Source organism: Canis aureus, chromosome 6 (genome assembly GCF_053574225.1).
Source record: "Canis aureus isolate CA01 chromosome 6, VMU_Caureus_v.1.0, whole genome shotgun sequence".
Lineage (NCBI taxonomy): Eukaryota > Metazoa > Chordata > Mammalia > Carnivora > Canidae > Canis > Canis aureus.
Genome location: NC_135616.1, coordinates 52,304,925 through 52,318,335, shown reverse-complemented (window position 1 = coordinate 52,318,335; position 13,411 = coordinate 52,304,925). Strand labels below are relative to the sequence as shown.

General features: G+C 35.3%; 1 protein-coding gene across 3 annotated transcripts in view; it reads right to left on the bottom strand.

Annotated features, from left to right (window-relative positions):
• Positions 1–13,411, bottom strand: part of FIRRM (FIGNL1 interacting regulator of recombination and mitosis) — a 43,723-nt gene that overhangs the window by 16,759 nt on the left and 13,553 nt on the right. For all 3 annotated transcript variants that reach the window (XR_013381933.1, XM_077901599.1, XM_077901600.1), the window contains 7 exons: positions 9,124–9,204; positions 7,667–7,731; positions 4,149–4,297; positions 3,777–3,906; positions 2,486–2,672; positions 1,691–1,773; positions 1,299–1,350 (listed from right to left, as the gene is read on the bottom strand). Coding sequence is in view for 2 of the 3 variants with exons in the window: in XM_077901599.1 (XP_077757725.1) it covers positions 1,299–1,350; positions 1,691–1,773; positions 2,486–2,672; positions 3,777–3,906; positions 4,149–4,297; positions 7,667–7,731; positions 9,124–9,204 (747 nt within the window). In the remaining variant the exon portion in view is untranslated. The remainder of the gene's footprint in view (positions 1–1,298; positions 1,351–1,690; positions 1,774–2,485; positions 2,673–3,776; positions 3,907–4,148; positions 4,298–7,666; positions 7,732–9,123; positions 9,205–13,411) is intronic.

Sequence of the window (13,411 nt, the reverse complement as noted above, 5' to 3'; positions counted from 1 at the left end):
CAAAGACAATTCATGGAATCTTTTAAAGATCTAAGCACAATAGTGCAGAGGTGGGTGTAACTCTAGATAGGAGCTCCATTAAAAGATTCTATAAGTTCAATTTTCTGAAGATCAATTCCTATCATAATACACTAGGAGAGCTTTTACTTAATTAAATGAATGCTTTTATTTGAAGAAGATAATATAAACATAATATTACTTTGGATCTGTCTTGTGCAAGATGTATTAAGGATTCAGAAGTGTGTATGGGCTCCAGATGATTAGCCCTGGAGACACATGTGCCAGCTGTTAGGTTATTATACACCTCACCAGACTTAGTCTACAACATTTTTAAACTGCAAACTAAGAACCATATGACATAACAGCTATTAAGAAACAAAAGACACGGGATCCCTGGGTGGCGCAGTGGTTTAGCGCCTGCCTTTGGCCCAGGGCGCGATTCTGGAGACCCGGGATCGAATCCCACGTCAGGCTCCCGGTGCATGGAGCCTGCTTCTCCCTCTGCCTGTGTCTCTGCCTCTCTCTCTCTCTCTCTCTCTCTGTGACTATCATAAATAAATAAAAATTAAAAAAAAAAAAAAAAAAAGAAACAAAAGACACATGGACCCAGATGACATCTTTATCAAAGGCCAGGGACAAAAAACTGAAATAAAGACATGACTGTATCACATGGAATATATCAAACATCTCAAAATTTAAAAGCAAAAAAAGGTCAATGTTGAAAAGATTAAAATAAATCATCACTAAATCATTTTCTCTTTGTAACCATTCACAAAGCATGAGTTCTTTCCCAAAAAGGCATTAATCACTGCAACATTTAGTCCCTCTCAAATCATTATGATACAACAAAATCAAGAGGTAGTTAGTCTAAGTCATTTTAAAGAAAGAAAGAAAGAAAGAAGAAAGAAAGAGAAAGAAAGAAAGAAAGAAAGAAAGAAAGAAAGAAAGAAAGAGAGAGAAAGAACTCTCAGTAATCAACATTACAACTAACTCTTTTTTCTTATTTTCTACTTTGCATTCAAGTTCAAATTTATTCTCCATTAAACTAGTCTTTCTTTTCCAGAACAATTAATAGAACTCTGTAAGATTTTGACAATATGAGACAATTTCTCCAGTTTGACATTGTTTCTGGCACACCTTTCTCAGTAGCATCAGCATTAATGCACAGCAAAGACACTGTCAAAAGAGTTTAGCTACCATACTAGCTCTCCTTTTGATATTCACATTCTTTAAGATTATCATATCCTTAAAGGAACTGCATGGAAAGTGAGTGTTTTAAGCCCTGTAATTCTACTCACCAGCTGAGCCACTATGGTGACATGGTGGGCACAGAGTTCAGCAGTCCCATATCTGATATAAGAGAAGATAATCTTTATGAAATAATTTATGCAATTATTCAGAAAAGCAAGGAGATGAACTTCCAAAAAGCATTAACTATTCGAAGCTGCAATTTCCCCATGGGCAAAGAGAATACCACAATACACAAAACTACCTAAGCAACAGTTATCTATTACTTGAACCGTAAAAAGGAAAGAAGGAAACTGGTTCCTGATTTAGTGCTATGATACGAAATCGAACTATTTTTAAGGATTATTAAGACAGAATTTTTCTATAAATTTACAAGTACAACATCATTTACTATCAGTTACTACTATAAATCAATCCAAAAACCAAAAAAAGTACATCATACCGGGAAAGGAAGCACCACGCATCCATAGCTAACAAAGAGGTGATCATGTTAGCACTAAGCACAGCATTCAATAGGGCAACATCCTAATGAAAAACATAAAGTACATGATACATTATTATGATTACATTTCTCAAAATAAAACAAAACACCATCACAATCGAAGTAACAACAGATCCTCAGTGTTTAAAAAGCTCAACTTTCTAATATCCATATGTACTGAGCACCTACTATATACTAAGCATTATGCTGGGCTATGGAGATTCAAAAGTGATTTTAAATATGGTTACTCAACCATTAGGATCCACAAAGGTTCTAGTGCTAGATATTAACCACTGTAAAATATCTTAAAGGATATTGATCCTTATATATATCTCAAGATTTTTTTCTTATAATTTTCTCAACATCTTTTCTATTTTTAATTCCGTTAAGTAAAATCAACATTATGCCTAAAATCTACAGGAGACTTGGTGCTATAATCTACTATTCTCCTTCTCTTTATGAAATTGAATTTGGTAAAACCTAACACTTTTCCTCTTTTCACTCTATCTTTCCAAATTTTCCCACCTAAAATGTTTTCAAATGTTTTAGCTAGCCACTACATCTGAGTACTACAGGACTCTAGGATTACCATTTCCTAAGATAAAACTGACTTACAAGCGTAAAATGTGCAAATTGAGAGAATGACATTCAAAAAGAGTACACATGAACTATACCTTTCTTCTGTATAGAAGTCAAAATTTCAGTGAAAAGAAGCAGAGGGGTAACCTCAGTTTAGATAGTAGGCAACAAACTTACCAGTTCAGGAAACAGTGAAGGATGAAAGGAAGTAATAAATGTACACAGATGTACGCAAACATGCTCATACAAGGTGACAGCAACTTCCATTTGCCCTTTACTCTTTATTCCTTGTAAATGAACAGGCAGAGACAGTTCACCAGCACATTGCTCAAAACTGTAGAAAATGGCTTTGAGTAGAGATACCCTGCAGGGAAATTGAGAACACTGAACCTCTCACTATTCACATTTAACATTTAGCAGGTATCATAATAACATGGTAATATGGAGGGTTACTTTCACAAAGCAAAATGTCTCAAGAGGTGTATATCAATGACAGTTTCCAATATGTGTGAATATGTCACCATAAAAATAAAATATAGTCACTGTTAGACAAATTCCTTAAAGGAGAATTTTCCTGTACTTTTTTTTTTTTTATCATTTATCACATATTTATTATAGTACTGAACTACATAAAGATAAAATTAAAATTAATCAAAGAACCCGAAATTTAAATATATATTAGGTATTACATAGAAAATAGAAAACAGGTATAAAACAGAGAGGGATTATTTTAAGATTGAAATAGTTTAAGAAATCTTCATAGAGGATTTGAATAACAAATTATACACAGGCAAAATATACACAGGCAAAGATGACAAAGTACAAGGAGACGGCAGGTGTGAACAGCCAGTGTGACCAAAGTGAGGCATGTGTTCAGAAAACTACATGAGTGACAAGATGAGGGGCACCACTCGGGGGTGGCGGCAGAGGGCCAGACTTGGAGCCCAAAGCTGGGCAGCCTGGCATCGGCTTTGCTGTGTAAGCAGGATCAGGAGGCTCACAACAGGGCTTCAGGAGGTGACCTGCTCTGGCACACAGAGTGCGCTCAAGGAGAGGCTGAGCGCTCCAGCACAGCAATCACCCCTGCAGTAAGATGCTACAGCCTGGTGGTGGCCAGGGGGACAAATGAGGAAATTTCCTAGGACAGAACTTAAGAATCCAGCATTCTATTTAACAGAACTCATCTTTAAATGTTGGTAAATACATCTACCTTCTGACGTGCAATGTTTATAACATTAGGTCTCAGGCAAAAACTTCTAAAATACTGAATAAAATTAAAATATTTTTATCATCTCTTATAGACTTCTATTTTTTATATCTATAAAGTACCAATACATATGAGGTCTACACAGCAATTAACTAGCATATCTGATGTAAACAAAAACTTAATTTCAAGATCATTCCAAATGACAGGGCATTCTACACCATCTGTGAGATGACTGGATAAAAACACCACCCCGTTTTCTACCTGGTTGTAGCTTCTGTGAGCTGGCTTTCTGTGCACCACAGGGCCTGCACATTCTCAGGCTGAGAGGGCAGCTTATCCATGATGACAACCAGCAGGAGACATTGTGGGAACTGTAGTTCACTCGGCAGCTCTTACAGGAGATAAAAACATATGCATTAAGTTATAACAAATTAGTAAAAATATACTCTATGTATTTTCAACAGCTATCAGAGGCATAACTGTTTCCTTGGACTGTTTTTCTCATTTAAAGAAAAAGTAGAAGGAATCTTAAATAATAATCTTTAAAAAGGATGATTACAAAAAGGAAATAACCCTGTCTCTAACAATCATAATTATTAGAAGGTTTAAGATTAAATCTGTTTTGAAGCTTACCTAATTTACTGTCCAAAACCACTTGTACAAAAGGTTGGAACGTGAGAAGCTGATTGATGAGTGGATCCAGTGTAACTAGGAAAGTACCTGCTATTTCCTCCTGTTGTGCTTTAGAGATCTGGGCAGCATATAGGCTGGGAGGAAACTTGCTAGAAAGAGAAAAAAGTTCATCCATTAATAGGTTTCTTCTAATTTTAGGTAGACATAAGTACTGCAAACCAATTTCTTCTAGCAGCAAAATATATAAAAAATATGTAGCATGGATTTTATAAAACAAAATTCAAAGCACTAAATTGATACCACAATTGTATGAAGACCTCCAAACTAAGTAACATGAATATAATTCTACGGAATTAGAAGTTTATAATCTTAGAAAAATCCTTACTATTATTTTGGTCATTTTAATACCATCTTAACAGTAGTATCCTTAAAAAAAGACCACGAAGGAGTGTCTAGGTGGCTCAGTTGGTTAAACATCTGACTCTTGACTCAGGTCCTGATTTTGGGTTCTGGGATGGAGACCCACCCTGGGCTCCAAACTCAGCAGGGAGTCTCTTGGAGATCTCTCTCTCCCTCTGCCCCTCCACCCACTTTTTCTCTCTAAAATAAAAATGAATAAATCTTAAAAAAAAAAGATCATGAAAATATGAATATCAAATAACCAGTAAAAACATGACATATAGAAAGATATTCTGATAAATTGTGGCTTTGTCACTTCTGTTAAAAGTTGATTTGAATTAATACTCAGAAACAAGGGCTTTGTAAGAATTAAACTGTACACTAGTCCTGAATGACAATTCAAAGACTTTTTCATGGAAGACGTCTCAGTATATAGAGTTGAAACAAAACTTTAGTCAAACCTATGTGAAGTAAGACGTGTACTTTTTGCCACGTTATTTTGAGGATATTTAACTTGTTATTTAACTTGAAGATACCTAAGAAAACCCTGTCTAACAGGGAATAACATCATTTAAAGGGATGCATTTAAAGGATGCACTTAAAGAAACACTTAAGGCCTTTATAGTGTAATGGAAAAGCAACAGTCTGTCAGTTACTAGTTGTGTGACTTTGGTTCATTCATTTGACTGCCTGATTCTTCATTTGTGGTGTTGATTCAGAGTTGCTGGTGAGGATTAAGGTATAAGTAAGGTGAAAGATATATATTAATAAAATATATAGTGAAACTCCATGGACTTGAACTACAGCTACTAAGCATCAAAGCAAGTACTTGTTTTTCAATCAAATGTTGTATTTAATTAATTTATGTGACAAGTATTTCTTAAATGCATGTGTATACATGCCATGCACTGTTCCAAGAGCACGTAACACAGTAGAAAACAGAATGTACAAGGTCACAGCGTTTATAAAGTTCACATGCTAATGAAGGGGGCAGTTAGCAAACAAGTAAGCAAGTAAATCCATAATATAACAGATGTTAGTAAGTGCCATGGAGAAAAATAAAATAAAACAAGGTACGGTAGACAGGAAATTCTACTGAATTCTGTTTGTATAGTGAATCATTTGTGGGTTGGTACAGAGAAGTTCAGTGATCTCACTGATGTCTCTTCACTCACTTTGGCCAACAGACTAGGCCAGGATAGGATGCTCTCTGTGGAAACCCAGGTAAGAACACAGTACTGTATGGCATTGGATGTGAGCAGTTCTCGTGGTAAGAAATGGCCGCATTCAATAGGTAAACACATCGAATACACACTGAATATGTCTATACTGGAGGCGATACTGACGATTTGCTAATGAATGGCACATAGAAAAAAATGTCAGCGATGATAGCAAGGTTTTTTGGCCTGATCAATTTGAAGAACAGAGCTGCCTGTTATGTATTTGGGGGGGAAGGACTGAGTACTGGCAGAGGGAGGAGGAGAGAAAATCTCGAGCAGACTTCTCACTGTGCATGGTGCCCAACATGGGGCTCAATCCCACAACCCTAAAATCATGACCTGAGCTGAAACGAAGTCAGATGCTTAACTGACTGAGCCACCCAGGCGCCCCCAGAGTTTTCATTTAAACTGAAATGAGGATGCTACTAGGGAAGCAGATTTTGTCAGGGGTAGAGATGGAATGGGTGGGAATCAAGAGTTTGGTCTGGGTGGATGTAAGTGCAGATGCCCCAACTGGCAGAGTTCGACATTAAAGGGGGAGACACTCTTATCATGAGACAAAATGACCTAAGAGAGAAATGAAGCCTGAGGACCAAGACCAGCCGCTGAGGCACACTCAACTTCAGCTGGGTAGACAAGGAACCTGTTGAGGAGAAGCAGCCAGTGAGGTTAGAAGAGAATAAGAGGGAGAAGTATTCTAGAAGCCAATGGAAGAAAAAGTTCAAAAAGAAGGATCAAATGCTACAGACAGGTTACATAAGATGAGGCTGAAAAGTGACCACTGGATGTAGCAATGTGGATGTCACTGATGACCTTGACGAGAAGTTCTAGTGAAGTGATGGAATGGAAAGCCTGTCTAGAACAGTCCCAAGAAAACAAAGTAGAGACAGTGATATAGACAGACAACTCCTAGGAGTTTGTTTTAAACAGAAGTGGAAGGCATGTGGAGGAGGATATGAAGTTGAGAGGTTTAGTTTTGTATTCTTACCATAAGAAAAATAACAACATGCTGGATATTGACAAGGAAAACCCGGTAGGGAGGGAAGACTACTGATGCAAGAGGGAAAGGAAACAGTTGCTTGAGCAAGGTCCTTGAACATGTGCAGGCAGATGAACCAGTGCAGGCATGGAGGCTCGCCTTGGGCAGGTGCACAGAAAACTCCTTCACGGGAACAGGGAATATGCAGACCAAGACCCAAGCAGCACAGTCAACGTGTGGAGGAAATCATGCTTTCATCTTTTTCAGTGACAGACACAGTGAGGACATGAACTGACAAGGAGAATGGGGAGGAGGGGTGAGAGATGTGGAAAGTTTAAGGAAGGAGAGGCATGGAAAATGCTGTCTAGGAGAATAGAGGACTGCTGGACAAATGAGTTGACAGAGTATTTTAGAGTCAAATTGAGGGCTCCTTGGAGGTCTGCAATTACACATATCACTCAGCCCCTATTTAAATGATTCTTTACTGTAATTCACTTTTTGTTTTGTTTTGTTTTTCTGAGACGGAGTTAACTACTACTTGACTTAAATTTCTAGAAATAAAACAAAAAGCTACAAAGATAAAAAACAATATATCCATGTATATATAACCTCTTTTTTTTTTTGGCCTTTGGTATTTATCATCATACCAATTATAAGGTATAATTGGTATAAGGTACTAGTTAAGGTAGTATAGGTATAAGGTACCTGTTACAAGGTACTAGTTAAGAATACAAAGAGAAGTAAAACTCACATGGAATCTACTCTTTAAATCTTCAATTATTTTAAACAAGCAGATAAAAATATACTAAAATAGTAAAAAAATTACTCTTGTGTTTTATTTTAAATGGCATACACTTTTAACCTTTGTATGGTTCATATGGCACTGTTACATTTTAGTAATCACATGGCATTCTTCTTACCTGTGTATCTGAAGATAAAGCTGGTGCAATGTACAGCAAGAATCAGAAAGTAAAGGAAGAAATTCCTAAAATAAAACAACTCTATTCATTCTCCGTATGTATACATATCTTCTCACAAAGGCATGCAAAATAAAATAAAATTCTGGATGTGCCATGTTAAAAAAAGTTTCTTGTATGAGAATAAAAGGCTAAGGCTAAGGCTAAGCACCTAATTTACCACTAAAACTATCACCAAAACCATAATTAGCAGCTATCACTGAGTACCTACCAAGTGCTCCGTAGACATGTAGCAAATGACTTTAGGTATATCACTTTATCTTAGTCCTCTCAGAAATTTTATGACATACTATTATTCCATAATATAGAAAGCTAAAGTATCAAGTAACTTGATCAAGTTACATAGCTGAAAACCAGCAAAGTTAGGATTTGAGTACAGTTGTAATTGCTCCATTATGGCTAGGCTATCTCTTAGGAAAAAATAAATAGTTCTTATTGTACTATAGGATATAGAAAAAAACTGAGGATATATTTTAAAAATTAAAAATTCCTCTGATAGAAAATGATTGATTAAAAATGGCATAATTAGGCATAATTCTGCCTCCTACATATCAAACAAATATCAGATAGGTAATTGCCTATCAAGTGCCATTGGTGCCAGGACCCTTCCACCAATGGGCCCCTACCCAGAAATACACATCCTGTAAACTGTAGGGAACTGAGTGTTAGAGCAGCCAACTATGGTAAGTAGCAGTTGTCCAGAAGGACCAGTTCGGAAGCACATCAAACAGGCTGACAATGTGTCAGGAGTCAGTGTGCCTGTCATGGAATTCTGAGTGTAATAAAGTCACTGGAGAGCCTTACCTTTTCCTTCAGAGAGGAAGACAAAGTTAAGGACAAATTCAACATAGACAACCATTTTTTTTTTTTTTTTTTTAAATCAGCAGTACCTATTACTAATGATGTTTCTTTGGCTGTTAAAGCATTTTCTGCTCTTCTCTCCAAATATTCTGTCTTGCTAGCTTATCTAGTCTATTCATAGAACTTCAACTATCATTGCTATCCTGATGACTCCCCAATATGTAAGTCTTCTTAAAATTAGTATACAGTTTTAAAGCTTTGAATATTTCAATTAAAAATTTAAAAATAAGATAGAAATTAATAAACAGCATTTAAAGCCAAACTGAATTATCTTCTGAAAATTGGCTTGTCCTTATAATTTTATTTATATTTATACTTAAAAAATAATTCTTCAGAGAATTTAATAAAAATAATAACATGATAATGATAGCAACTCAAATGAGATACTGGATGCTCAACATTTAATATTTTTTAGAAAACCTATAAAATATGTTGACAAAATACCTTCAAAAGATTAATTTGGCAGGAATGACAGAAGTAGGACAATTTATTATTTATTATAGATTTCACATTTACACATTATAAAAAATAGTCCTTACCTTAGTATAGTGCAAAAGGGAGTTAGCAAAGAAACGACACAATTTGAGTGTTTTCTGAAATAATCTATAATCAGCATTATCCTGTTCCAAAGAAGGAAAAAAGAAAGAATGAAATTAACTAACCTTGTAAATGAGACAATATTTTCTAAAAAGATCTCTTAATAAACAGAGTATAAATCTTTTCCAAGCAAACATAATTCTTCTCTGAATTGTTAGTAGCAACACAAATACCAAATGACAGATATTTCAAAAAATTAAACTCTACTGAAGAGAAATCTTAAGTTATGAAGCAAAAGAGGTAGGTGATCATTCCTGGTTGGTCTGAAAGTGAAAGAAATTTAAATACCTTACTGCTTTTTGCTATATGGAGATCAACAGATGGTCAAAAGAAAAAAAGTTTCAAATTAATAAAAGAATGACATGTGAAAGAAAACAGGAAAAATACATGAGAAGGCAGTTCACAGAAAATACAAATTGCCAATAAACTAATACTGAAAAAATTCAAATTATGACCTCATTCTGTACCTTTTGAGGAAAAGGCTATTTGATTAGCAAATATGAAAAAAAAAAAAAGACTGGTAATATCCCAAAGTTACTGAAGAAGTGGGGTAATAGGCACTTTGTTTTACCATTTCTGGGAGCATAAGATAATACATTCTTTGCATTATTATTAAAAGCTAGTGTTGAATCCCCTTAACCCAGTAGCAGTTCCACTTCTGGAAATATATCCTATAGAAATGTCTGTCCTAGCTAGGACAGAAATGCAATACAACTCTTTTTATATAGTGAAAACTGAAATGGATCAAGTATCTGTCACCTAGAGAATGGGTTAATAAATTCAAGGTATTTTCATAAACTAATTGCATAGAGCTATTAAAAGAATTGGGTAGATTTATCTTCACAGACACAAAAAGCCCTAAGATAATTCAGTGAAAAATCAAGCTGTAAAACTGTATGTATATCATCCTATTATTATTTAAAAGTGTGTCAATTTGCTCCCTAACCCCACAAAAATAAATCAAAATTTTACCTGTGGTTCTCTCTAGAAGATGAAGGTAGGATTTCACTTACCATGTTAAATATTTCTGTATCATGATGTGAGGGTTTTGTGTGTGTGAAATTTGCAAACTGATAAAACAGTGGTAATACCAAGATAGCTATGTGTATGTGGGGGAGTAGAGACTATGGAGTCATCCTGTCTGGACTGAAATTCTGGCCCTACTACAGCTACTACATACCTTGGGAAGGTTATTAAACTCCTCTTTGAGATTGCAATATGTGGCTTATCCTATAGTTATGGTGAGGTTTAAGTAGGCAACTTAACTCAATAAATGTGGGTTGTTTTGTCACTCCCTATGTGTTAATATACACTGTAATCCAGAAAGCTTAAATTAGTACAATAAAATTAAGTCAAATAGATACCTTATTGTCTTTAATTCTGAGAATTTAGTATGAAATACCCTATCTTAATTAATTAATTAATTGACTATTTTTGATTTCTTTCCAATGTGGCAAAACCTTAAAGAAACCAATCAAAACAGAACTGGATGATCCATTAATTAAATATGACCCTTCATTGTGATCTTTATTAACAATGTTTGGAAACAATTCCTCACCAGAAATACGTTAGATGAAAATTCACCATTCTCTGATAAAAATAAACATGAATTTTCTTATAGAGTGCTATGGAAGCTTAAAAGTACAGAAATTAAAGACGAATCTACACTGACCTTCTAATATACTCAATAAGAAATCTTAGGCTTAGATGTCATATCACAAGAAATCTTCCCTGATTTCATGATTGGGTTCCTACCTTTACTCTTATCAGCCAACATCCAGGTCTCCAAACATCACACTATTCCAGGCCTAGATGGCAAATTGTTGAGGGCAAAAAATTTGACTTACACAGAGTAAAAACTCTGGAAATGCTTATTAAATGAATGGCCAGTAACATACAACTTATCGTGTTTGCCTACTGTCAATTTTTCTTTCTCATTCAAGGGGAAAATTTTAAAACGTTTGGTCAGAGGATCTAGTTTTAAACTTCATTACTAACCAGATTCATTAAATCTAGAATTTTTTATTTTGATATTTTCAAAAAGCAAGTGTAAAACTTATTTTCCCATATTGATTTACTGAATAGCTTAAAACAGAAAGTTTATAGGGGCACCTGGGTGGCTCAGTTGGTTAAGCATCCAGCTCTTGATTTCGGCTCAGGTCATGATCTCAGGGTCCTGGAATGGAACCCCACATTGGGCTCTGTGCTTAGAGGGGAACTTGCTAGAGATCTCCCTCTGTCCCTCCCCCTTCTCTCTTAAAAGAAAAAAAAAGGAAGGAAGGAAGGAAGGAAGGAAGGAAGGAAGGAAGGAAGGAGAGAGAGAGAGAGAGAGAGAGAAAGAAAGAAAGAAAGAAAGAAAGAAAGAAAGAAAGGAAGAAAGAAGAAAAAAGTTTGCATCCTAATGTCAACAAAGAAGGTGTGGGGAGATCATTTTCAATGTTTCTAAATACCAAGCATCCTTTCTTTAAAAATAAAACAAAAATACTAATAAAGCTAAATGTAGCATGCAATGAAGCTAAGTATAGGCATACAGATATAGAAGTACATGTTTATCATCAACAAAATGAAAAGCAACAAAAGGGAGAAGTTGCAAATAATATACTGATAATGAGTTAATATCCAAAATACATAAAGAATTCCTATGACTCAACACCAAAAAAGCAGACAATCTGATTAAAAAATGGGCAGAGGACCTGAATAGACATTTTTCCAAAGAAGATATACAGATGGTCAACAGATACATGAAAAGAAGCTCAACATCACTATCATTAGGAAAATGTAAATCAAAACCAAGATATCACCTTACACGTGTCAGAAAGGCTAGCATCAAAAAAATAAGAAATAGTAAGTGTAGAGAAAAGGGAATCCTCATGCACAGTTGGTGGGAATAAACTGGGTAGACACCATGGAAAATAGTGTGGTGGTTCTTTATAAAACTAAAAATAGAAATACCATATTATCTAGTAGTCCCACATCTGGGTACCTACCCAAAGAAAATGAAAACATTAATTCAAAAACATATATGTACCTCCATGTTTACTGTAGCATTATTTGCAATAGCCCAGATATGGAAAGAACGTAAGTTTCCAATGATAGATGAAATGGATAAAGAAGATGTAATGTGTACACACATACATACATACATACATACACACACACACACACACACACACTGGACTATCATCACTCAGCCACAAAAAAGAATGACATTTTGCCATTCGCAACATGGACTGATCTAGAGCATATTGTACTAAGTTAAAGAAGTCAGACCAAGAAAGACAGGTACTATGTGATTTCACTTACATGTGGAATCTAAAAAACAAAACAAAACAAAACAGAAACAGACTCATTAAGTACAGAGAACAAAATGATGGTTGCCAGAGGTGGGGGTGGAAGATGATGTAAGAGGATGACCAAAAAGGGTGAAGGGGAGTGAGGGGCACAAGCTTCCAGTTAAGGAATGAAAAGCTGCAAGAATGAAAGGTACAGCATAGGGAATATACTCCATGGTATTGTAATAACTTTATATGGTGACAAGTGGTAACTTAATTGTGATGAGCATTTTAATATTGCCCACAAATGTCAACAAATCATTATGTAGTATATCTGAAACTAATATAATATTGTAAGCCTACTATACTTCGATTAAAAATATTTTACGGGCACCTGGGTGGCTCAGTTGGTTAAAGCACCTACCTTTGGATGGAGCCCCACATTGGGCTCCCTACTCAATGGAGAGTCTACTTCTCCCACTCCGTTTCCCTGTGCACATGCTCTCTCTCAAATAAATAATCTTTTAAAAAAGTATTTTTACATTTATAATAAGCTATATATTTATATGGAAAAGTATATGTTTATTTTCCAAATATCAATTTCTATAAGCATTATATAAACAAAGGTAGCAATTACAGTGGAAATTAAATTTATTTTTAAATGCCTGATAAATAAATTTCCCTATCTTTATAGAAAAACTAAATCACTGGGCAGCCCCGGTGGCGCAGCGGTTTAGCACCGCCTGCAGCCCAGGGTGTGATCCTGGAGACCCGGGATCGAGTCCCACATCAGGCTCCTTGCATGAAGCCTGCTTCTCCCTCTGCCTGTGTCTCTGCCCCTCTCTCTCTCTCTCTGTGTTTCTCATAAATAAATAAATAAATAAATAAATAAATAAATAAATAAACCCTTAAAAAAAATTTAAAAAAGAAAAACTAAATCACTGGTGTTAAAAAACTA